Consider the following 24,417-nt stretch of genomic DNA (forward strand, 5'->3'; position numbering starts at 1 on the left):
GTTAACATTTAACCAAAGACCATAAGACCAAATCCGGGAAGTGCTACGTTGGCAAGTATTCATCAATGATTATATTTACCTTCCCATTTATGGCAATAAGCGGAGGCATCAACCATCCCATAATAAAATATTATAGCAGTAAAATTCCTTTTGGCAGATAGGTTACACTTTCAATAGGAGCTCAACCTTTTACTAACACTCCCATTAAGGGAAGAATTTATGTTGAGCACGTTAATTACTTGTGCAATCTGACAGTAATTTCCATCGTTCAACAAACAAAATAGTCAATAACCATAAAAAACTGGTAAACAAAAGGCATTTTCCTCAAATCAGTTTTGACGTATGGAACAATAAAATATTCTATATTAAGTTTTCGATATTTAGTGCTTATTCTGATTACTTAATTCTATAAATTCTAACTTTATACAGGAAGGCGTTAATCAAGAGTACTAGAATATTCAACCCATTAATCATTTTAAAAGTGTCACTTTTGCAGTATGGGGGATTTTAATTTCTTTTTCTTCTTTCTTTTGTTAATTTTCTCAATATAAATGTTAACTTTTTTACAACTGATGCTTCTAGCTTGGAACAGATGCACACATGAACGTACAGTTGATTAGTTCTGTTGTGTAGTTGTCAGCTAGACCAACATATCTTCAAAGAATATCTTTATATACATCCAACGCATGTCAGACATCGTCTTCACCCCCAGCAGGTTACCTATGCGGGAATGAGACAGAAATTTGTGTCCATTTACAGTTAAGTTATTCGGTACAAAGGCAAAGCCTAGTAGGTACATAGAATTGAAATTATCGCTGAGACAGGCCATCTCGCAGATAGTACAATATACAGTACAATATTACTGGCGTTAATATGCAAGGTTAATCTATTTTTCCGAACTCCCTTGAAGAAAAAAAAATACTTAAAACAATGGCAGTAATGTTCTGTAATGCATTTCTTGGGTAAAGTTCTTTTTTCATCAACTGAAGGCATTCTCTTTCTTTAAAAGAAATATTGTAGGTTATTCAGTACAATGGTACAAGGACTGAGGCTGTCTGTTTACAGGTACAATAGTAAAGGTTATTCAGTACAGTGATAAAGGGGCTGAGACTGGCCATTTAGAGATAGTGTTGGTTTATTCAGTACAATGGTACAAGAATTGAGAATGGCTGTTTACAAATACTGCAGGCTATTCAGTACATGGTACAAGGACTGAGACTGGCCATTTATAGGTAGTGCAGATTATAGCCACATATTCAGGACCATGGCTCCCCCTTCAGGGAGCTGCAGATGGTGGAAACTCTCATAGGTTATGAAGGAAATGATCTGAAAATGTCTTCTTATGCAGACAGATATCCAAGTGATTTTCATGAGGAGGTTGATACTTGCTTTCTCCATGTGGATCAAATGGTATTCAAAAAGCAAGAGTATACTGCAATGGTGAATGATTTGCCTTCCTACCCAATACACTGGTATATTTGTCTTCACTGAATTCCTACATGCTACTATGGAATCCAAATGTCCTTTAACATTTGTTCTGCTTCCAATTAATTACGAGGCTATGTTCTGATTCAAACTGCACAGAATACCTTGCTTATTAATACCTGTACTGTCAATCAGATGATTAGCCAATTAAAAAAAAGTATACATAATTTTATTGGACTTACTTTCATTTTCTTTTTGATTTTCTTGCCTCTCCTCTGGAACTTTGCCAGTTTGAAAATCCTGCAGCTGTTCCTTCAGAGGAGAGAACATATGAAATGTGAATGATGAAGCAATCTGCTCCACATTAGCCTACAAGACTGAGATAGAATCACAGAATAGAACCATTCAGCACAGAAGTATTCAGCCCATCATGCTTTTATGCACTTTGAATGAACTAACCAAATACTCAAATTCTCCTGCTCTTTTCCTGTAAGCCTGCAAACCTTTCCTTTACAAGTATATATCCAATTCCGTTCTGCAAGTTAATATTGAATCTGCTTTCACTAACCTTTTAGGTGATGTATTTTGGATCATAACAAATTTCTACATGAAAAAAAATTCTCAGTTCCCCTCTATCTTTTACCAATTAACTTAAATCTGTGTCCTGTGGTTACCGATGCTCCTGCCAGTGGAAACGGTTTCTCTGTGCTTACTCTATCAAAATCCTTTACAGGAGCAACCAAATGCCTACATTCATATAGGATGTGCCAACGTCCACATGAATCATTCATAGAATCCTGTGAATCATCCATACTTACTTATCTAGGCTCTTCTCTTCCTCCGAACCTTCAACTTCATTAACTTGCACTTGTGAAGAATTCATTTCTGTTTCCGGACCCTACATACAGAAAGGAAGAATTTCAATGATATTATTTTAAACACATTTCTTTCTCTTCTGTGAAGAAAGTGACTCACATGGGACTGAAGTTTGAACAGAGGCAGCAGCTGTCCAGAATCAGACCCAAGTGACCATTCTTCACAAATGAGCTTAGGCAGTGAATGGTTCTGGGCTATTCATCAATGAAGATTCTTGGAGTTGAGCCCTTTTCTGTCATCCACACACACACACACACACACACACACACAAACACACACATTTCTTGCAGTAGTTGCCAGATATCTTGGTTAATTTTTACAGGTCCTAGCCTTGACGCTGAGGGTTATTAAAGCTTAATTTCCTCATAACCATACTGAGATTGGCTAACTCTGTTCAGATCATTGTCCAACAAGCAAAGGATTTTACTTAATTATTCTATTTTCAATGACCCTGGCTCGCTCTGAACTTCAGACATAGAAAAGTGCTTGCGCACCACTTGCCACATTAGATCGTTAACCACTCATTTTATACTTATAAAATAAGTATGCTGCCAAAAAATTGCTAGGCTTATGTGGAGTTAGCATCAAAGATGAGCCTGATCCTGTCCTCATGTTACATCTGCATAGATTTGCTTTACAGCAGGAGTCTGTTTTCAGTCAATCAAAAGCACTTATGTAATATTTCTGCTGTATCCAATGGACAGTGAGAGCAGGGAGGCAGAAAAAAGAGGCAGGTTAAAGATTTTTAAAAATAAAAACTTGTAATTTAGAATAAAAGTTAGAAATGGAGCGAAAGTATAACTTGAACAAAATATAAGCAGGGAAGAGATGACAATGGAACTACAGGTCTTAATTTCCATATGTAAGGTAGCCTGTTTTAATATTTATTTAACAATTTATGGTTAGGTTAATTCTAATACATTATTAACTTTAATACAGAAATATTAATTTCTTAAGAACGTCATTATACATGAATTGAAAAAATGAAAACAGTTCAGTTAGGGAGCAGGAATGTCCCTCAATCTGTCAACAATCTAGGAACTCATGAACAACAGAAGGCCATTTATTCCTTCAAGTCTGTTCCATCATTTAATGAGACCATAACTGATCTGTTACCTAACTTCTCATACCCGCGTTTGCCCCACATTCCTTAAAACACCTGGTTAGCAAAAACGTATCAATGTTAGATTTAAAATTAAGAAATGACCTAGCATCAACTGCCTTTTGTGGAAAAGAGTTTGAAACTTCTGATGCCCTTTGCATATAAAAGTGTTTCCTAACTTCATTATGTCTCCCAGTCCTAGTCTCCCCAACTGGTGTAAATAGTTTCTATCTATCCTATGATTTCTCCTTATTATCTTGACAGCTTCAATCAAATAACCCTTTAACCTTCTAAATCCTAGGGAATACAACACTAGTTTCTGTAATCTGTCCTCACAATGTAACCCTTGGAGTCTAGGTATCATTCTGGTAAATCTTAGCCTCACTCCCTCCAAAGCCAGTATATCCTTCCTTAGGTGTGGTACCCAGAACTTCTCACAGCATTCCAGGTGTGGTCAAACCAAGGCTTTGTGTAGATGTAGGGTTAATAATCTTACCAGATTGTGCCTCTTGACAATTTGTTTTGGAGCAATGTTTTCCAAGTAGGCTTCTTCACTTTCCTGCTCTATAAAATCTTCTAGAACCAACTGCTTGTCTGCTTCGCAACTGAAATAAAATAGATTAAAAATAACTAGGAATGGTTTGACTCTCACAAAATTGTTACACGTCTTGATATATTTGCTAGTAAAATTCATGGGGAGAATTTTTTCCCCATTGGGGGGGTTTTGTGGGGGTGGGCGCAGACCCAATCAGCCCCCCCGATCGGGTCCACGTCACCATTTCATGTGGGCAGGCCTTAATTGGCCTGCCCAGCGTGACATGCACACGGAAGCGCTGTGCACTCCTTGTGCAGGCCGGGGGCTTGTTCCCTGAGTCGGGGATTTTTAAAAAAATATTTTTAAAATTATTTTTATTATTTATTTATTATTATTTACATTTTTTTATTTATTATATTATTTATTTATTACAGTTTGAGGACTCTGGGTCTATACTCGATGGAGTTTAGAAGGATGAGGGGGGATCTGATTGAAACTTACAGAATACTGAAAGGCCTGGATAGAGTGGACGTGGGGAAGATGTTTCCATTAGTAGGAGAGACTAGGACTCGAGGGCACAGCCTCAGAGTAAAGGGAAGACCTTTTAGAACAGAGATGAGGAGAACTTCTTTAGCCAGAGAGTGGTGAATCTATGGAATTCATTGCCACAGAAGGCTGTGGAGGCCAGGTCATTGAGTGTATTTAAGACCGAGATAGGTAGGTTCTTGATTGGTAAGGGGATCAAAGGTTACGGGTAGAAGGCGGGAGAATGGGGTTGAGAAACTTATCAGCCGTGATTGAATGACGGAGCAGACTCGATGGGCCGAATGGCCTAATTTCTGCTCCTATGTCTTATGGTCTTATGGGGCCTGCGCTCTTTTGTGCAAGCGCACGAAAGAGCGCAGAAATTTCCCTGAGGCACAGAGGTGGCTCGGGAGATTAGTTTAAGTTTTAAAAATTTAAATAAAGAAAAGAAAAAACTTTAAGACATGGTCCCCTCATGTGACAGTGTCACATGAGCTGGGACATGTCAATTAAATTTTTATATAAGTTTTTATTCAATTTATAAACACTTCATGAAACCTCATCCCGCCCATGGATGAGGTTCCATGAAAAATGCGAAGACTGCCTGGGCTCTTCACCTGCCCGCCAACATTAAGGTTGGACGGGCAGCTCAGTTTATTAGTTTAATTAGTTTTTAAATGGCCTTAATAGGCCTTTGGCAGTTTGGTGGGCGCGCAGCCGACACGGCTGTGCACTTGCCAAACTGGAAGTCTAAATGACTCACGGTGACGTCGGGATGCTTGCCCAATGTCACCCTGCATCATTTTATGCCTCAGCGAGTGGGCCCTGCCCCGCTCGCCAAGCCGAAGATCCTTACCCATGTATCACAGAACCATGCAGTCATGAAATGATACAGCACAAAAGGAGGCTAATGAGCCCATCATGTCTATATCAGCTATCTGGGAGAGATGGTGGCAAAGTGGTAATGTCACTGGATTCGTAATCCAGAGACCCAGGCTAATGCTCTGGGGACATGGGTTCAAATCCCACCATGGCAGCTGGTAGAATTCAGTTAATAAATCTTGAATGTAAAACTAGTGATAGTGACCATGAAACTATCTTCAATTGTTGCAAAAACCCATCTGGTTTACTAATGTCCTTTTGGGAAGGAAATCTACCATCCTTACCTGGTTGGGTCTACATGTGACTCCAGACCCTCAGCAATGAGATTGACTCTTAACTGCCCTCTGAAATGACCTAATGAGGGCATTTAGAGATGGACAACAAATGACAGAGATGCTCACATCTCCATGAAAGAATAAAGAAGTCCCATTCCAGTGCTCTTTCCCAGAGTCCAGCAAATTTCTCTTTCTCAACTATATATCCAATTTCCTTTTGAAAGTTACTATTGAATATGCATCTGCCAGCCTGTTAACTGTGCATTCCCAATCATCATAACTGTGTTTTAAAAAAAAAGTCTATTAATTTCACCTTTGCCAATTATCTTAAATCTGTGTCCTCTGGTTACCATTCCATCTGCCACTGGGAACAGTTTCTCCTTACCAACTCTATCAAAATCCTTCATGATTTTGAACGTCTCCATTCATTTTACCCTTAACTTTCTCTAGCCTGAGAACAACCCCAATTTCGCTGGTCTCGCCACATAACTGAGGTACCACATAGCTCATACCATTCGAGTAAATCTCCTCTGCACCTTCTCTATGGCTTCTTCCTGAAATGTGTTGCCCAAAGCTGGACACAGTACTCCAGCTGATTTATAAAGGTTTTGCATAATTTCTCTGCTTTAGTATGCAATGCATTTATTTAGAAAGGAATTCGTATACTTTTATTACAGTAATCTCAGCTTGTCCTTCCACCTTCAAATATGTGCACATTTTTTTCTTGACTACATAATGCTACATTACCACCTTCAATTGCTTCAGTTTTTTCAAATTGTAGTTTGTCAGCCTAACGTGGAAAATGATAGGAACATTTAAAATGTATTAAATGAATGGGTTAAACCTGAAGTGCACTTTATCTGTGAAGAAAAACCCATGGGTAGAATTTTCCACCCACTGGGGGGGGGAAGTTTAGGAGTGGGCGCGTGGAGGTGCACCTCTGACTGGCCGCCATTTTACGTGGGCGGGCCAATTAAGACCCACCCAGCGTGACGTCCGCAAGGAAATGCTATGCGCTCCCTGTGCGGGTGGTGGGGGGGGGATTTCCTAAGCTGAGAGTGTGCTCTTTCACACATGCACACGAAAGAGCGCACTCATCTCCCTGAGGCTAAGTGCTGTCTCGAGGGGATCGGCTCCACAATAAAACATATTAAAAATAGAAAAAAAAAATTTCCCTGACATGTCCCCTCATGTGACATGAGTTGGGACATGTCCATCACTTTCAAATACACTTATATTACATTTTTTGAAACCTACATGAAACCTCATCCCACCCGTGGATGAGGTTTCATGCTTTTCCTAATTCCCGCCAGGGTTCCTGGCCTGCCCGCCAACCTTAAAGTTGGACGGGCAGGTCCACTAATTACTTTAATGACTGTCAATGGCCTCAATTGGCCATTGACAGGTCGGCGGGTGCACAGCTGATTCTGCTGAGCCCCCATCTGCCTGAAAATTTAAATGAGGCAGGGTGACATCGGGAGTTCCGCCCGACGTCATCCTGCATCATTTTACGTGTCGGTGAGCGGGCCCCGCCCCTCGCTCGCTGATCGGGAAATCCTGGCCCATGATTCTCATGGCCCTGACAACATACATACCAGGATACATTCTAACCCCTGAAATAGCGTTAAATTCAGAAGCCTGCAACTACACTTCTGGCTACCAGCATCGGGAACTTCGGCTGCTGCTCTTAAAGTGCGAAGATTGCCCAAGTGAGAAGAAGTGCACGAGCAACTGGAATTACTTTTTATACTGCAACCATCTTCAGCTCCCACAGAGGGTGCCTGTGTAAGCCTCACTGCCAGGTTTCTTGAAGAGCCCCCCACTTCGGGTGGAACATGAATTAACACAAGGAAACTGAAGCAGAAGGCAGGAAGCGCCCTTTTTGCCCCATTAATGTTCTTCTACTGCAAGCACAGGCCCGGTTATGTCATTTTTGGGCAGTACCAGAAATTCTGGGGTAACATTTTAGGCTGGCTACTCGACACAACTGGTCTCCATTTCTATTTCTGTTTTCTATGCTAGAATAACTGAGCAAATGCACCAACGGAGTAATCCCCTCTCATGTCTTCAGGACATCATCAGTGGGAAAATGCTTAACATTATTTAAAGATCTATTTTTGTATTACTACTCACGGGGTAATTTCACTCCTGGATATATGACCTGATCTACTTCTGCTCCTTCTATTTCCTAGTAGACAATCAATGGAGAAATAAATAAAAGAAATAAATACTGATCACTGTTGTTGAAAAATTCAGCCTCTGTCTCACCATGTTTACCCAAGCTAAAGCATTCACCCCTCAATTATATAATTAACTGCTTCAGCGAGATCACATGTGAGGGGAAGAGAGAGAAGGAAGGATTTATAAAAAAAAGAAATTTATAAAGAAAGGAACTCTCAGAAAGCCTAGTGGGAAATTGAGAGCTCAATCAAATAAATGACAACAGACTCGGGGCACTAAGAAATTCAGGGAAAACAATCTGGAATAAGGACTCAGGGGTGCCAAAGTTGATTAAGAAGCTGATTAAAATTTGTGAGAAACTGTTTCCACTGATAGGAGCACATTAACCAAAGGCTGCAGATTTAAAATAACTGGAGAAAGAACTAAGGGGAAAATGAGGAGACTTCTTATTTACACAGCGATTTGTTATGATCAGGAATGCACTGCCTGAAAGTGCAGTGGAAGCAAACTCAATCCAAACTTTCAAAAGGGTATTGGATATATACTTGAAAGCAACATTTGCAGGGCTGTGGGGAAAGAGCCAGGAATGGGAGGAATTTGATGACTCTTTCAAAGAACTGGCACAGACATGATGAACCAAATGGGCTTTTTTCTGTGCTATATGATTCTATAATTTATGATAAGGGGCTCATGGATACCAATGTCAAATAATGGGAGTACAGGATGCAGAGTCAACATAGCCAACAAGGAGGAAAGGACAGGACAATAAGATACTAACATTCAGATAAACTCCTTACATTAATTCTGATGATAGATTATAAGGGCAATTTTTCAACTATGCACTTTGACAGAAAGCCTCAACACTGGAAGCATATTTCATAAGTTCAGATGCACACCACACATGATTTCCTAACCATTTGTAGGCACCCATGTTTGGGACATATACTTCTGCTGGGCAAGGCACGGCCCAAAGGTGGAAAGTTATCCCTTATGTCTGAAAGGTGATCCAGAGAAAAGAGTTGGGCCAGGATTTTAGGATGGCGGGGCTTGTTTTCCTGTCATCCAAAGAGTTGGAGGGGAACACATCCCCGCCGATACTGCTTGACCCACAACCATTTAATGTTCCAATGAGCATTAATTGGCTGGAGGCAGGACTTCCACGTCTCACTTGGGAGGAAGTCCTGCCTCAGAGAGCTGCCGGCCAATCTGATTGTCCAGCAGCTCTCTACTCCCAGCAGCGCCGGGAGCTGCAGTGGACAGGACTGCGACTGCAAGCAGTCCCCAGAAGCTAAGTACTGGGAGTCCAGGATCAAGGGAGTTTTGCGGGTCTTAGGGCAGGGGGGGGTATGTGAGGCCTTGGAGGGCGAACAGAGGGGGATTGGAGTGTCCGTGGAGAGGTCAGGTGGGGAGGGAGGACCGACAGTGACCGGACCTTATGGTGGGAGCTTTTGATGGAGGTGCCCCCACCACCCCCACCACTCCAACACCCCCAAAGCCGGAACCCAGTTTATTTTCGGGCTTCCCCCATACCCCAGGATTCCTTCCCCAGCCTGAAAGTTGAAGCTGGGTGAGAAATGGCCATTAAGTGGTCAATTATTGGCCACCTAAGGGCCTCAATTAAGGCAAGGGTGGGCCCTAGTGTGAAATCGCAGAGAGGTCGGATGGGCGGGAATCCAGGAGGAAACCCATCCGAGGAATTTTACGCTTATCCCCCACCTACAAAACTGCCAGTGAGCAGGGAACGTAAAATTCTGCCCTTGAAATTCTGTACATCAGTAATTAAAAAAAGAAAACATTTTTTTAGATGACATTGTATAACATCTCTCAGAAATACTTTTCATATGATGACTCACTTTGAAGTGCACTGATTTTTATTTTGTGCACATAAAGACTCCAAACTCAGAAATGATATAAAGGACATGTGAGCCTCTTTTTAGTGGTTTTGGTTGGGCAAAGAAAATTAGGCAGGACATTTAGAGAATTCATTACATGTTTTCAACCAGTACCCATGGGTTAATTAACATGAGCATAAATTCCTGGAACAGATATATGTGCCTTGGTTTAATGTATCATCTGATGAAAATGCAGAGCATCTCCAGTACTAGCTACAATATGCACTCTAGCCCTAGAGTGAGACTTGAACTCACAACTCGCTGGTTCAAAGGCAAGAGGGCCATCAGTAGGTCCAAGCTGATAACAACAAGGACAGTTTGCTTTTATATAGCACCTTTGACATTATGAAACATCACAAGGCACTTCACAGGAGTCTTATAAAGCAAAATTTTGTACTGAACCAGACGACAAAAGGTTTAGCCAAAAGGGTCAATTTTAAGGAGCATTTTAAAGAGAGATAGAGAGGTTTAGGGAAGGAATTCCAGAGCTCAGGGCCTTGACAGCTGTATACACAGCCATCAATGCTGAAGCAATTGAAATTGAGGATGCTCAAGAGGCCAGAACTAAAGAAGCGCAGATACCTCAGAAGGTTCTGTAGCTGGAGATTAGAGGTAGGGAGGGGTGAGGCCATGAAGGGATTTGCAAACAGGGTGAGAATTTTAAAATCAAGTCACTGCTTAACCAGGTGCCAATGTAGAACAGCAAGCATGGGGGTGAGGTTGGTGAATGGGAGTAAGAGTGAGTTAGGGATAGGCAGCAGGGTTTTGGGTGACCTCAGGGTGTGTTTCGGAAAACTCAAGCATAGAGGTAACAAAAGCATAACGAAAACAGAAACCTACCCGTAGGATCAAGAACTGAACCTACCAGTAGGATCAAGAACTGACTTATAAAGTTGATTGAAATTGAAGGATAAAGATTGATGTTGGAACCCCCATTATTCACCCTAATAGAATGAGCAATATAATTTTGGTGATAAGTGACATGACTCGCATTTTGGTCTCATATGCATGGCATAGGAATGAAGCCACTAGGAACTGGAACAGGCCATTTAACACCTCAGGCCTGTTCCATCATTCAGTAAGATCATGATTGATCTGATATTCCATCTGCCCGCCTTGCCTTGATAATGCAACCTTTATTATCCTTGCCAAACAAAAATCTATCAACCTCAGTTTTGAAATTTTCAATTGACATAAACTCAATAGCTTTATGGGGGAGAGTTCCAGATTTCCACTTTCTCTTATGTAAAGAAGTGCTTTCTGAACTAACTAGTTTTGGTTTGAAGATTATTTCATCTTTTTCTAAACTATCCCACAAAAGGTAATAGTTTCTCTCTCCTTACCCTCTTAAATCCTTTAATCATCTTACACGTCTCAATTAGATCACCCTTAAGTTTCTATATTTAAGGGAATACAAGCCTAGCCTATACAGCCTGGCCTCATAATTAAATCCTTCAGTATAATTCTGATGAATCTAAGCTGCAACACTTCCAAAACCACCTTTCTGAGGTGCAGTACCCTGAAATTAATGCAGTGCTCCTGATGGAGTATAGCTAGGGCTCTGCACAGCCATTATTAACATAACTACTACCCCTTTGTATTCCAACTTTCTTCAGATAAAGCCCAAGGCTGCAATTTCCCTGTCCAAATCAGGCCGAAATGGAGGTGGGACAGCAAACAAAATGGCTGCCGAGCTTCATGGCTGGAAATCCCACCGTTTCCACCCTCCACCATTTTCTCTCAAGGGCAGGGGAGGAAGTATGCCTCAGAAACTGCCCACTTCTATTAACAAGGAAATTTAGATGATTGTGGACTCATTAAGAGCCCATCCCCAATAAGTTTTCCAATTTTTAACAAGGCCGCCAAAGTTCAGTCTCTGTTGGGAATCAGACCAGCTCAATGGAGGCGGGGGCAGGGTTGGTTGAGAACTGATGTGAGAAGGTGCAGTTCGAAGTAGTGCTGAAGAGGCTGAGCATATCAGGGGAGTTCTACCCCATGACATTAAAATTCACTGAATTTAAAAACATGTCACCTGCCTACCCTGTCCTGGGTTCCAGGCTTCCTGCGGTCCTCTGAAATGTGGGAAATTTGAACTTTGGCAAATTTCCTTCTAAATCACTGATTTGAAAATGTCAGCCAATTTGGGCCAGAATGTAGCCCACCTCCCTGGTGCCCCTGCTCCATTCTCACATTCCGGCCACTAATTGGGCAGCAGGCCCGTCTTGAGGGTCATTAAGGTTCTGAGCCTCAGCAAATCCAACTTTCCAGCGGGCTGGCGACAGAGGTGGGTTCGTGACCCAGAATTGAACCCACCTACAGATACCCGCCCCCAAGAGGAAACCCAGCCCCAACTTTCCATTAGCCTTTTTAATTATTTTCTGTATGAGTAGTACACATATTAAATTGAACTTAACCCTTGATTGGGAGCTTTATTTATGTCATGCAGGAGGAGACTGCTATTGCTGGTCTGTGATGTTGGGTCTGATTTTAACTGCACAAGTGACTGGATTTTGAGTGAGTTAAAATCGGGCACGATATTGTGTTTTCTGAAAACTCGAGTTAATTAGGAAAGGATGAGGGTTTCACTATATTTTCTAAAGAATAATGCAATGCTCGAATTCACGAAAGATGTGTAGTATAATTCTTACCACTCTTTACAACTTCATCAGCGTAGTTGTTTCTTAGCTGTTCCTGCTTATGTATTACGAGGACTGGTGTTTTTTCGGTATTTCTCAGGTTTGACATACATGGTCCTGTTGGAATAGAATTCTGCTGTTTGTGCAGGTGCACCCCAGTTTTCAGGCTCTGCTTTGTCCCAGCACAAGAGCTGTCCCTGTGAATTGGGCTTGCGAATCCCGACATTGCCCCCGTGTTTTCTCTCCGAATCAAGGCCTTCGTGGCACTCCTCCTCAGATGTGTGCAATATTTTGCCAGTGCGGAATTATTTTCTTTTGCACTGGGATTATTCAGTTGTACTTCTGCTGTTTCCTTTATTTGAGCTTTCTTAATATGTTTCTCCTGTTGGGGAAGAGCAGGTACCCCAGTATAACAAGAAAAGTAACAAGAAATGTCCCAGTGATTTTCAGTAATTTTTACTGTTAATCTTTCTGCTGCAATGACTGAAAAACATTGCATCTAGTTATTATAATAAGAAGTTATTTCAGCATTAAAAATACATTGGTACTTTACTCTTCTAGAAAATTGCATTGTATAGTGTTATTAAATGATTATTAATCTACTACATTTTTTATCAAAAATATACTTTGATTCCCATCACTTACTAACCAACATTTTTTATTTATACAAGAGATTAATGATTATTAGCAATTCCTATTTCATTAGCAAATGCCATTAATGGTCTTTCAGCAGTTTACGGATTCCTAGACATCATACCTCTGTTACAGAAGATCTTGAAGAATATTTTTCAGATTTGTTATCTTCGTTCTCTTGACCTTCTTTCATTGACCGGGAGACAGTTGAGAGCGTACTAGTGTTTCTGTTCTTATCAGACATCTGATGAAGTGGAATCACATTCCCAAAAGAATGACCTGACCTTGACAGGTGAGACGGAGGTAGGTTGGTAGCAGCATGCCTGTGTACACACCAAGATATCTGCTGACAATTTTTTTGATGTGGGTAAGGGAGGTATCTGGCATCTTGTGTGCATGGAGTGAAGGGCTGGTGGACTAAACTGATTGTTTCCCCACAGGGCATCATAAGCTTATGCATTTTTCTTGACTTTTCAATAGTGAAGTTGTCCCTTTTGTCAACTACTGTTTGTACAAAGGTAGTCCTGTGATTAGGTTGGTCCTGCATACTGTCACGACGCACAGTATTTGCATTGTGAGACTCCTGAAGCTGATGGCAATTATTTCTGTTATTTTCAGCTCCAACATAATTCAAAGCAGCACCAAGGCCTTGAACAGACAGGTCATAATACTTTGTATGCTTACAGTTCTTCTCCAGTTGCTCCATAGTGATGAACGGATGTTGTAAAGCAGTTCTTGGAGAAATACGATTTTTGGGATCAAAGCTCAGCATTCGCTTCACAAGGTCTACCATGCTGTTGCAATCATGGAACTCGGCTATATCCTCGCCATTTGGGAACAAACTTTTGATGATGCTGAATGTTTCAAGTTCATCAAGTGACTTCAAAGTACGTCTTCTTGGCTCCAAAGGTTGCATAAACATCTTCATTTGGTACTCAGACAATGGCTTAAGTTGCCACTGGCGACCTGAATGAGGACAGGAGTTTCTTTTGAAGAAAAGATGAGCTTTACTTGCTTGATTGAGCAGATAATCGTGGGGTTGGCCTTGTGTTTCAACAATAATTCTGATCTGATCGTATTGATTTTTGCCAGGATACAAAGGGCTACCAAGACGAAGCTCAGCGAGCACACAACCGAGGGACCACATATCCAACTTTTCACAGAAAGGCAACCCTAAGAGGATCTCTGGAGATCTGTAGTATCTGGCCTGGATGTATGGGTCTTTAAAGTGAAAATTAAAATTTTCTATCAATAGGAAATTCAATTTAAATAAAAGTAGTTTTCTTGGGAAACTCAGAAACCATATAATAATTTAATAAATCAAGAGTTGTGATTTTTTATAGGAACATAAGGCTTAGGTGAAGGAATGGGCCATTTGGCCCTTCAAGCCTGCTCATAAAAAATCAGTAAGATCATAGCTGATCTGATTGTGGACTCAACTCCACTTTCCTGTCTGCCCCCCATAACCCTTGACTCTCTTGTCTAACAAAAAATTTTCCAACTCAGCCTTGAATAGATTCAATGACCCAACCTCCACCACTCTCTGCAGAAGACAATTCCACAGACTACCCACCCTCAGAGAAAAAAATCCTCCTCATCTCCGTCTTAAAATGGAAACCTCTTGTTTTTAAACAGTGTCCCTTTGTTCTAGTCTCCCCCTCCTGGTATCCACCTTGTCACCCCTTTGAATCTTATATGTTTCAATAGGATCACCGCTCAGTCTTTTAAATTCCAATGGGTATAGGCCCAACCTGTTCAATCTTTCTTCATAAGATAAGCCCCTTCATCCCAGGGATGAGTCAAGTGAACCTTCTCTGAACTGCTTCTAACATATTTATATCCTTTTTCAAATGAGACGACCAAAACTGTACATAGTACTCCAGATGTGATCTTGCCAAGGTCCTGTATAGCTGCAGTAAAACTTCCCCACTTTTATATTCCATTCCCCATGCACTAAACACCAACATTCCATTTGCCTTCCTAATCGCTTGTTGTAGCTGCATTATTTGTGTAGCGGGTCAGTACACTAACCTTTCAGTTCTAAGATTTAGATCAGAGAAAAATATAGAATGATGAACTCAAAGTTACCTTTCCCTGGTTACTGTGAGAGTCCTCCAAGCAATGATGTTAGTACAGATTCCATCCTGTTATTGCCGGGCACTGGTATAAGGCATAAAACTGCCCAAGGTACAGCCCGCGTTTGAAATCACATGAAAAAAGGGCCAAAAAAAAAAACACATGAAAATATAAGAGACTTGACAGCTGTTGTAGTAAAAATATTATAAACTAACCCAAAGGAGGAAATCGGGAGAAAGCAAGAGTAAAGGGGACTCAGCATGGTTATTTGGAGGAGGGATCATGTTTGACAAGCCTATTGAACTTCTTTACAAGGACAACAGTGCTGATTTTATTCCCCCACCCCACCCTGATGTGCCTAGGCACTGCACAGGCAAAATATTCTTTAAATACACTGAATGGTTCTGAACTGATCAACTAACTAAATTTGGTGCATCAGGTCAGTAGCAGGGCGGCTGAGGTGCAAGTTCACCCTCTTGGAAGGACCAAGGCCGGAATTTTACGGCCCCATCGCGGCAAGAATGGGGCTGTAAAATGCAGCCAGTCATTCTAAACTCCATGGGGCAGAATTTTCGGGTTGGCGGGAGGCCGCGATCAGCCAGCCTGGGAGCGGCTGGAAAACAGACCACTGGGTGCGATCGGCCCCCAACTGCGATTTTGCGCTGGCTGGCCAATTAACAGCCAGGCAGCGTGTAAGGAGTGCTGAAAGGCTCAGCATGACTGGGGTTGGGGGGTGGAAGGAGGGTGAGCGCTGAAGTCAGCGCAGGTGCGGGAGAACTGCCTCAGAGAGCTGACGAATTTAAAATCAATAAAGACAGGATTTAAAACCTGGAAAAAAACGTCCATGCATTAGAATGAGTCACCTGTCCGTGGATATTATAAAAATTCGGTGCATAGATTTTTATTTTTTATTTAATTACTGAAGCCTCATCCCGCTTTTGGATGAGGTTTCCTGAAAAATGCAAAGGCCGATTTGCCCACCCACTGACCATAAGGTTGGCAGGCAGCGAAAAATCCCTGTTAATTAATAATTTAATGGCCTTAATAGGCCTCTTACTTGTTGGCGGGTGTGCTGCCAATTCTCACGCGTGCCCACCGACCAAAATATCGCACAAGTGCACGATGATGTCCAGACGCTCGCCCGATATCATCCCGCGCTATTCCACGTTCGAGCATGTCAGGTGTGCGCCCGCACGCCTAGCGGAAAATTCAGCCCATTAACTTTAGTGGGACCGTAAAATCCTGCTGGCATAAAATTCCACTACACGTTCCTAGAATTGAGGTTTGGAAAAGAGAAAACAAAAATTCTAGGGGCAGGCTGAGAGAAAAGTAGGCCTTACTTTCTCCTGCTTTCCCCCATGGAGGGCAGTATTTAATGAAGGTGACAGGGATCTCGCCAAGCCGATAGAGACTTGGCGAGAGACCCATGCCACCTGTTTTAAAGAAGACCTGCCCAATTAAGTGCCACTCAGGCGTAACTGGACAGCGGTGATCTTTCTCCAGGATCAAAGACCCCAGGGATGGAAACCCCATCAGCCAAGAGCTGCCAGTCCAATCAGAGGCTGGCAGTTCTATTGAATGGCTGCTGCTGGTATGATGCCTACCCAAGGCCAAGTATCATCACTGGATCCCAGGCCACAGGTGAGTGATGGTGGAAGGAAGGGGACTCGTGGATGAGGGTTTGGCAGCAAGGGCAGGGTGTTGGCTCTCAGCTTGCCTCACCCCTTTCTGATGCCAGGACCCTCAATCAAGCACTGAGTGCCTTTGAATAAGGCAACCTCCACATCCCCAGGGAGTCCACAAGCAATCCAACAGAATTTCTTTATTGTGCTCCTCGCATAGCAAGACCCCACCCACCACTGAGTTAATTACAGGCCCAATTCCTGCTTCTCCAGATGCCCCTCAAAATGGGAAACTTTCTGGTGAACCAAGGGCGAGCTTACTACTACCCACCAAATTTACACTGGCCTGAATTTTACAGTGTCAGAGAGGGCGCGCAGCAGTCCCGATCTTAAGTAAAATGGCGGGCGATGATGACGGGAGGGCCTCCTGACATCATGGCGGCGTTGCGCGATATTACTGTCAGCGGGCACGCACAGATGTCAGAAGCATGCCTGCTGAAAATTAAAGGGGAAATTAGGCAAATTAAAAAGGCAATTCACAGTGATTTTAAGTCGCCCATGTGATTTCATGCTCGGCGCACGGACCATTCAGCCTGGTGGCTTTCATGTTTTTAATGAACCCTTGATCCAGGGCGGTATAAAAGGATCTTGGCAAGGTGAGCAGGCAGGAGTTTTTTTGGGAGTTGGTTTACAGACAGTTTCTGGCATTTTTTCTGTGTTCTGGAGAGCTCTTTGATTTCTCAGCATGTGCAGAGGCTCTCTGCGAGAGGCCCCTTCGGTGCACAGTCCTGTCCAATCATCTTTAAGAAAATGAGGATTGTCTACTCTGCTGGAGGGAACCCCTCAGAAGGCCTGAAGGGAAAAGAGGCCAGGTGCCCGCAGGTAGTGTCCCAGGGTACAACCTGTGGAAAGAGAGACGCAACCAGAAGGGTTGCAGGGCCAGCAGGAAGGACAAGGCAGAAGGGTCCGTCAAAGATGCCATTATCCAGCAGGCAGAGTTTACAGACAGCACTCTTGCTACCTGGGCATGTCCGAGGTCCAGTGCCGAAGGAGGCTCCGCCTCTCCCAGGGTCATCATGACCTCCATATGCAAGATGATTAGTCCAGAGATCGCCTCAAACTGTATAGGTGGCCATCCTATGCCAGTGGCTCTTAAGGTTACAGTGGCCCTGAATTTTTTCATCTCAGGTTCTTTCCAGGGATCAGTGGGAGATCTATGTGGAGTCTCACAATTGGCTGCCCACAACTACATCAATCTGGTCACTGACGTTCTATTCAGACAGGTCAGTAACTTCATTCATTTCCAGACAGACAAAGCCAGTCAGGCTGAGCAAGTCAGGGGCTTTGTTGCAATTGTTGGGTTTCCACAGATCCAGGGAGTCATAGATTGAATGCATGTGGCCATAAAGGCACCAGCAGGCGAGCAGGGTGCCTTCATCAATAGAAACTCCCTGAACGTCCAGCTTGTCTGTGACCACAGGACTCAGATATTGCAGCTCAGCGCCAAGTATCCTGGAAGATGTCATGATGCTTTGACACTCCCAGCTGCCAAGGCTCTTGGTCGTGCCAGCTCACTTGGATGGTTTGCTCCTGGGGGCAAGGCTATCTCCTGAAAAGATGGCTCATGACACCACTCAGACACCCAAGGACAAAAGCGAAGGAGAGCTATAATTGAAGTCATGCCTCCACATGGGCAGTAATTGAGAGGACCATAGGGTTACTCAAAGTGAGGTTCAGCTGGCACCCAAGGTATAGCTTGAAAGTGAGGGCAAGGGTGACGCCTCCTTATTGATCATTTCTGATGAGGCCATCCTGTCACCTTTAAGTCAATTTACGACCTCTGAAATGAAGTTTGCAGCCCTTCCCGTGTGTCACACGCAACTCCCAGGCCCACCACCTCTGAAAAACATGAAGCACATTCAGACCATTACACAAAATGAGATATTCATATGCTGGTCTCGAAATTACAAATAAGACTGAACACATGTCTCAACGAAAGTTATATCACCTGTCACAACCTGTCTTGCGCTCAAAGTGACTTTAACTTCAGTTTGCCAGTGCTGCCTCTTGGTGCCCCCGCCCCTTGCTGGCAGCGGCATTGGAGACAGCCTGCTGTCTCTGATGTCCTGTTGACCTTGGCGGCCATCCTCTGGTCAGCAGAGCCTGTGCAGGCACTGTCTGTGTGGGAGCATCTAGCACCATGGCTGGACATTCCTCAGTCATCGCATTCTCATCAGATGCGATGGTCACTGGCAGAGGGACAGAGGAGCTGCTGCCTTCATCCAGAGGGCTTTGAGAGATGCCCGCAGGTGCAAGCTGCAGCTCGTCCACCAACGTGAGGTTGGTTTGAACCTGCCTACCTCCCTGCTCACCGTAGATGGACTGGCACCTAGCAGAGCTACTAGGTGCCTCATCCATCTCCCACACTAGCATTCACCTGCTGAGGACACTACCAGTGTGTGGGCTTGCAGGTCCAAATGGAACTCCAGAAACCCCTGATTCTGTCCCTAGAGCTGCCTCTCTATAAGAGTCGCCAATTGCTCTATGGCGGGGCTGTGCGTTCGGAGCTGCGGGTCAACACAGTGCTCACGCTCCGCATGGACTCCTCCATGACAGAAACCATGGCACGCAGACCATCAGGGATCTCTGCCAGATCTTCTCATACATCCCGCTGAACATCCAGCCTCTGCCGCCTGATGAATGACTCCAGAGTTTCATCATCTGCCTTGGACTCAGCATCGTTCTGGTCTCCAGCAATCCGGCGACTGCTGGCGCCTTGTGGACTCTCTGTCTCCGCCTCCCCTCATGTCCTCACAATGGTGCACTCCCATCTAATCCAATGCGCTATTGCCCACTGACATGCCTGTGTCTGCACTGGTGCTTGGTACCGGGAGAGGATGTGACGGGCGTGCAACTGTCCACGGCTCCTCGTCGGGGGTCAAGGGGGTCTATGGCACATCGTGAGGGTGGCATATTTGAAGGAGGAAGAGAAAATGTCAGCTGCAATCATCATTATAAAGTCACTGTGCATGGATTACGGCTGCTTGTCACAATGGGCAAGTGCTTCAGTGAGGCATTGTGAATGGGCGAGCAACGGGAACTCCTGGTTTGAACAATGCCGCTACCCTACATCTCTTATATACTCCCCCAGTCTCTTCCCTGTCCACTGGACTCTTACCTTCCTCTGAGACCCCTGCCTTGCTGTGACCTGTGGACCTTGCTCCATGCTCGCATGCCACATTAAGGGCTTCCACCTCAAATTTCACCAGGAGGTTGGGCACTCCACCCCCCCATTTGTGCACGCTCCTGTACATTTTGGCTTCTCTTCTCCTTTATGGACAAATGAGCTCTCATTAGTCCACCCTCTCCCTGCCACACCATGCCAGCCTTACCCTCAAGCCCCTGCCCAGGAGACCCAGGTTGAGGTGCCCTATAGATTGACACAACTCACCCTTGCACACATCCAAGCCAAGCGGGCGCATTTCCCAGCCTTTGACAGCATAAGGATATGTGCCATTTGGCACTCTGCAACCCACGCCAGTGAGCACCACAAAGTCCAACCACCCTCTAAGACATCTATCCACAGTTCCATGCCAACTCCGTACTTACCCCTGCAGAATGCAGAAGGTCATTGAACCTTTTAGGGCACTGGATCCAAGTGCGGTGCACAACATCATGCCCGCTCATCTGGGCAGGCACATCTGTCCATGCCTTCTTTGTTTGATGTAGTGGCCTCCTCTTACCATCTCTCAGGATTAATATCTCCCAGCGGGCACTCACTGCCCCCAACAGAGCACACAGGCAATTGCCTGAGAGGCGGGGGGCAGAGTGCCCACTGGCATGGTTCTCCCACCTGGCATCAGCTGTGTGTCCTGAGGCCATAAATCAGGAAATTCATTACTCCTTCCAGGCAATGTCAGACAGATCACTGAGGCTCCTGAAAACCTCCTGGCAGCCTTCAGAGAGTTCCCAGTGCACATAAATTACCCCCTCCAGAACCACATTGGACCCCAGGCCTGCCAAACGCACCATCCCCCCACCCACAACACCGCCCGCCATCCCGGCAATGCTGAACCAGTGTCAATGCGCATTTCACGCTAGCCGGTCGTTAATTGGCCAGCCAGAGTGAAATTGGGATCGGCATCTGATCGCAGGCGGCAGCGGATTTTGCATCTGGGTCAGCCAATTGCATGTGAATGCCAAGGATACAATTCAGGCCCTGGCCACACTTCACATATGCTTATTGCAGTGGATCTGTATCCCCCAGTCGACATCCCAGAACCCTGGGTCAATACAAATGGGTGGAAACCCATTGACATGGGAATTCTTATGCTTTATGACTGAGGATTCAGTATTCTTTCTTGGTTATGAAGACAGAACAATCAGCCTATCAACCTAGTGGATAATGAAAATTAAGCAAAAATCCACAGTGAGACACGTATCCTGAAGCAGTCCATGTCCAAATGCAGCAAGACCTGGACAATATTCAGGCTTGGGCTGACAAGTGGCAAACAACATTCATGCCACGCAAGTGCCAGGCAATAACCATGTCCAACAAGACAGATTCTAACTAATGCCCCTTGATATTCAATGGCATTACCATCACTGAATCCCCCACTATCAATATCCTGGGGGTTACCATTGAACAGAAACTGGACTAGCCACACAAATGTGGCTACGAGAGCAGGTCAGAGGCTAGAAATCCTGTGATGAGTAACTCACCTGCTGACTCCCCAAAAGCCTGTCCACCATCTACAAGGCACAAGTCAGGAGTGTGATAGAATGCTCTCCACTTGCCTGGATGAGTGCAGCTCCCAACAACACTCAATCTTGATACCATCCAAGACAAAGCAGCCCACTTGATTGGCACCCCATCCACAAACATTCACTCCTTCCACCACTGATGTCCAGTGGCAGCAGAGTGTACCATCTACAAGATGGGCTACCTAAACTCATGAAGGCTCCTTAGGCAGCACCTCCCAAACCTTCAACCGCTACCACCTAGAAGGGCAGGGGCAGTAGACAGATGGGAACACCATCACCTGGAAGTTTCCCTCCAAGCCACTCACCATCCTGACTTGGAAATATATTGCCGTCCCTTCAGTGTCACTGGGTCAAAATCCTGGAACTCTCTAACAGCACTGTGGGTGTGCCTACACCACATTGACTGCAGTGGTCCAAGAAGGCAGCTCACCACTGCCTTCTCAAGGGCAATCAGGGATGGGAAATAAAAGCTGGCCTAGCCAGCGACGCCCACATTCTGTAAATGAATTATGAAAAAAAATTCAGCACAAGAGCCAACAGGTTTCCACTAGAAACCTTTGTTGCACTTTCCACAGTTGTATTTCTTTAATTTAGTTGCCAATGGTACCAGATCAGCTAATAAGGTGGCACCTAGGAGTTGCCCAAGAGACAATGAAGTCCGACCGATAGTGGGCTTCTGGAGTTCGGGGTGGGGGAGGTTTTTTTATACTGCCAACGTATTTGGTTTTCAGCTGTCAACCTCAACTGCGTGGAAACTGCTATGCAGCTTCTGATGGGAGCAAGAGGAATAGCAGCAGCAACAACTTTCGCCTTAACCACCTGCTACTCCACAGGACAGATGGAATGAGCATAGAGTTCCTACTCGCAGAAGGCAATGCTTCCAACACATAGGGCAACATTTCCCCTCTGTTGGAGGATGGGAAGGGGGAGTGCGGAAACGGGCGCGATTGGCCCCGCCCCGATTCGCTGACCGGAAGATGCTGGCCATAGCATACAGACAAGAGGATTAGCTTTCTGGACATGACTGAGCATCAGTACCTGAGGGGGTTCAGACTTTCACTAAGCCACATAGGACCCATAGGATCAGACTAGATGAGAAATGTGAGAATCACTGAACCAATAGAAAACATCAGTAGCACTGAGCCAATCAGAAACAATCGAACCACTGAGCCAATAGAAAACATCAGTAGCACTGAGCCAATCAGAAACAATCGAATCACTGAGCCAATAGAAAACATCAGTAGCACTGAGCCAATCAGAAACAATCGAATCACTGAGCCAATCAGAAACTTTCAAATTACTTAGCCTGACAGCAGAGTAAGTGCTATTTAGAAACGTTATAATCACGGAACCAGTCAGTAACAGGGGAATCAAACCTAATTAGAGATGTTGGAATTGCTAAGAAAATTAGAATTTCTAAGCCATTTGGAAATAGGAGACCAACTTAATCAGTTAGAAAGAGCAGATAAACCAAAGCAATCATATTGTTCAGGCACACAGATAAAAATATTGGATACATAAACTAGGGACAATGCTGTGCTGATTCTGATGAACACATTTCACCTTTAATTATCATTAAAAAATTGCCTTACTTTTAGAAAAGATGTCAAAGCTTGCCTGATGTTTGCCTGGATAAAGGCACTGCAATTTGTAGCATTAAGTCATACAACCTGAGGAGGTCACAGGTTTGATCTTCAGTCAGTGCTAGGTTAGCTCAGCTAAGTCAAAGTACTGACAATATACATGTCACCAGCATCCATTGGCTAGCTGAAGGAAAAAATGTATAACTTTCCCATTCGTGATTGTAATCCACTAACTCATCCCTCCCTTGAAATCACAAACATGTGGCTGAGAACAGTTTGGGCTTGGCCGAAGTCCATAAGCACTACCTCCAAATCAAAACATGGAGAATGGTTATTTTACTAAGATGCAGTGGGGTACCATACTTTAGTTTTGCAAAGGGGTGGGGATAAATGGAATAAAATAAATAAAATGGTCCGAATGGGGGCTCCTTTCTTCAGAGAATTTAAACATTCAACATCAAAGTTATTAGGAAATGGATAATCAAAATATATACCTCGAATATGTTGAACCTCAGGCAATATACTGGCTGAGCCAAAGTCGATCACTTTGACTCTGAAAGGAAATCGCATGTGTTCCACTAACATGATATTGTCTGGCTTGATGTCTGTGTGGATAATAGACAATTCCTTAAGCTTATCCAAAGCCCTCAGCAACTGGATGGCAATGGTCCGAATATGCTTGACAGGGAGAGGGGCAGAGTTGTTAGCATTCTGGAAGTCTTGCAAGTTCTGCTCCATTAGTTCAAATACAAGGTAGGATTTTGCATCTCTGTGGAAGCATTCAAGAAGTTTTACAATATGAAACTTGTCTCCATCCTCATTTTGCAAGAGTTTTAACATCCTTACTTCTGCGGCACTGCAGCTATCATATTTTAGAGTCTTAATAGCAACAAACTGACCAGTACTTCTTTTACAACAGCAGGTCACCTCCCCATAGGCTCCCTCGCCTGTAAATTGGATAATGTTATATGTGTCATTGTGAGACAGGATTGAAGACATCCTCTGAGAGGGATCCTGAGGAATCGTTTTAGGGGAATATATGATATTCTGTGAGTTCGGGTATCCTGTAAATCGTTCATTGTTCATGTTCAAAATGTTTTCTCTTTTATCACCTATAACTCAGCCTTCATTGTCAGTAGACTGTTAGGTGGAGATGACGGTGCGAGTCTGTTGTACTTGGACACGTTTGTACTCTTTCTTCACCATGCACAAATCTTCTTTAACTCTTTTGTCCTTCTTGTTGTTGCTATTGAAGCCCTGAAGAAATCTTTTTCTGAATAAATTAAAGTTTTATAGGTCAATTTCAGTTATTGTATGATGATGATTGGATACTTGACACTTAGAAACAATAATCTCAACTGAATTCAAAATCAGATTTTGCACACAAGTTCTACCACTTCCATGCAATCA

General features: G+C 43.8%; 1 protein-coding gene across 1 annotated transcript; it reads right to left on the reverse strand.

The window, feature by feature from the left end:
* Positions 1–255: 255 nt before the first annotated feature.
* On the reverse strand, positions 256–24,006 carry LOC144693506 (uncharacterized). Its single transcript, XM_078563355.1, has 8 exons — positions 23,502–24,006; positions 13,087–14,183; positions 12,342–12,711; positions 7,754–7,808; positions 3,900–4,008; positions 2,244–2,323; positions 1,668–1,737; positions 256–720 (listed from the first exon to the last, which is right to left on the reverse strand). The coding sequence occupies exons 1-8, from the start codon at positions 24,004–24,006 to the stop codon at positions 703–705; spliced, it is 2,304 nt and encodes a 767-aa protein (XP_078419481.1). The 3' UTR covers positions 256–702.
* Positions 24,007–24,417: the final 411 nt, after the last annotated feature.

Source organism: Cetorhinus maximus, chromosome 18 (genome assembly GCF_964194155.1).
Source record: "Cetorhinus maximus chromosome 18, sCetMax3.hap1.1, whole genome shotgun sequence".
In the NCBI taxonomy this organism is placed as follows: Eukaryota; Metazoa; Chordata; class Chondrichthyes; order Lamniformes; family Cetorhinidae; genus Cetorhinus; species Cetorhinus maximus.

Excerpts from the sequence above, each read along its gene's own strand:
- LOC144693506 (XM_078563355.1), bottom strand. The coding sequence starts at position 24,006 with ATGTCTTCAATCCTGTCTCACAATGACACATATAACATTATCCAATTT. Across the intron at positions 14,184-23,501 it reads TGAGGTTCAACATATTCGAG|ACCCATACATCCAGGCCAGA; the intron begins GTATATATTTTG and ends TTCACTTTAAAG. Across the intron at positions 2,324-3,899 it reads TTGTCAAGAGGCACAATCTG|GGTCCGGAAACAGAAATGAA; the intron begins GTAAGATTATTA and ends TTCTGTATGTAG.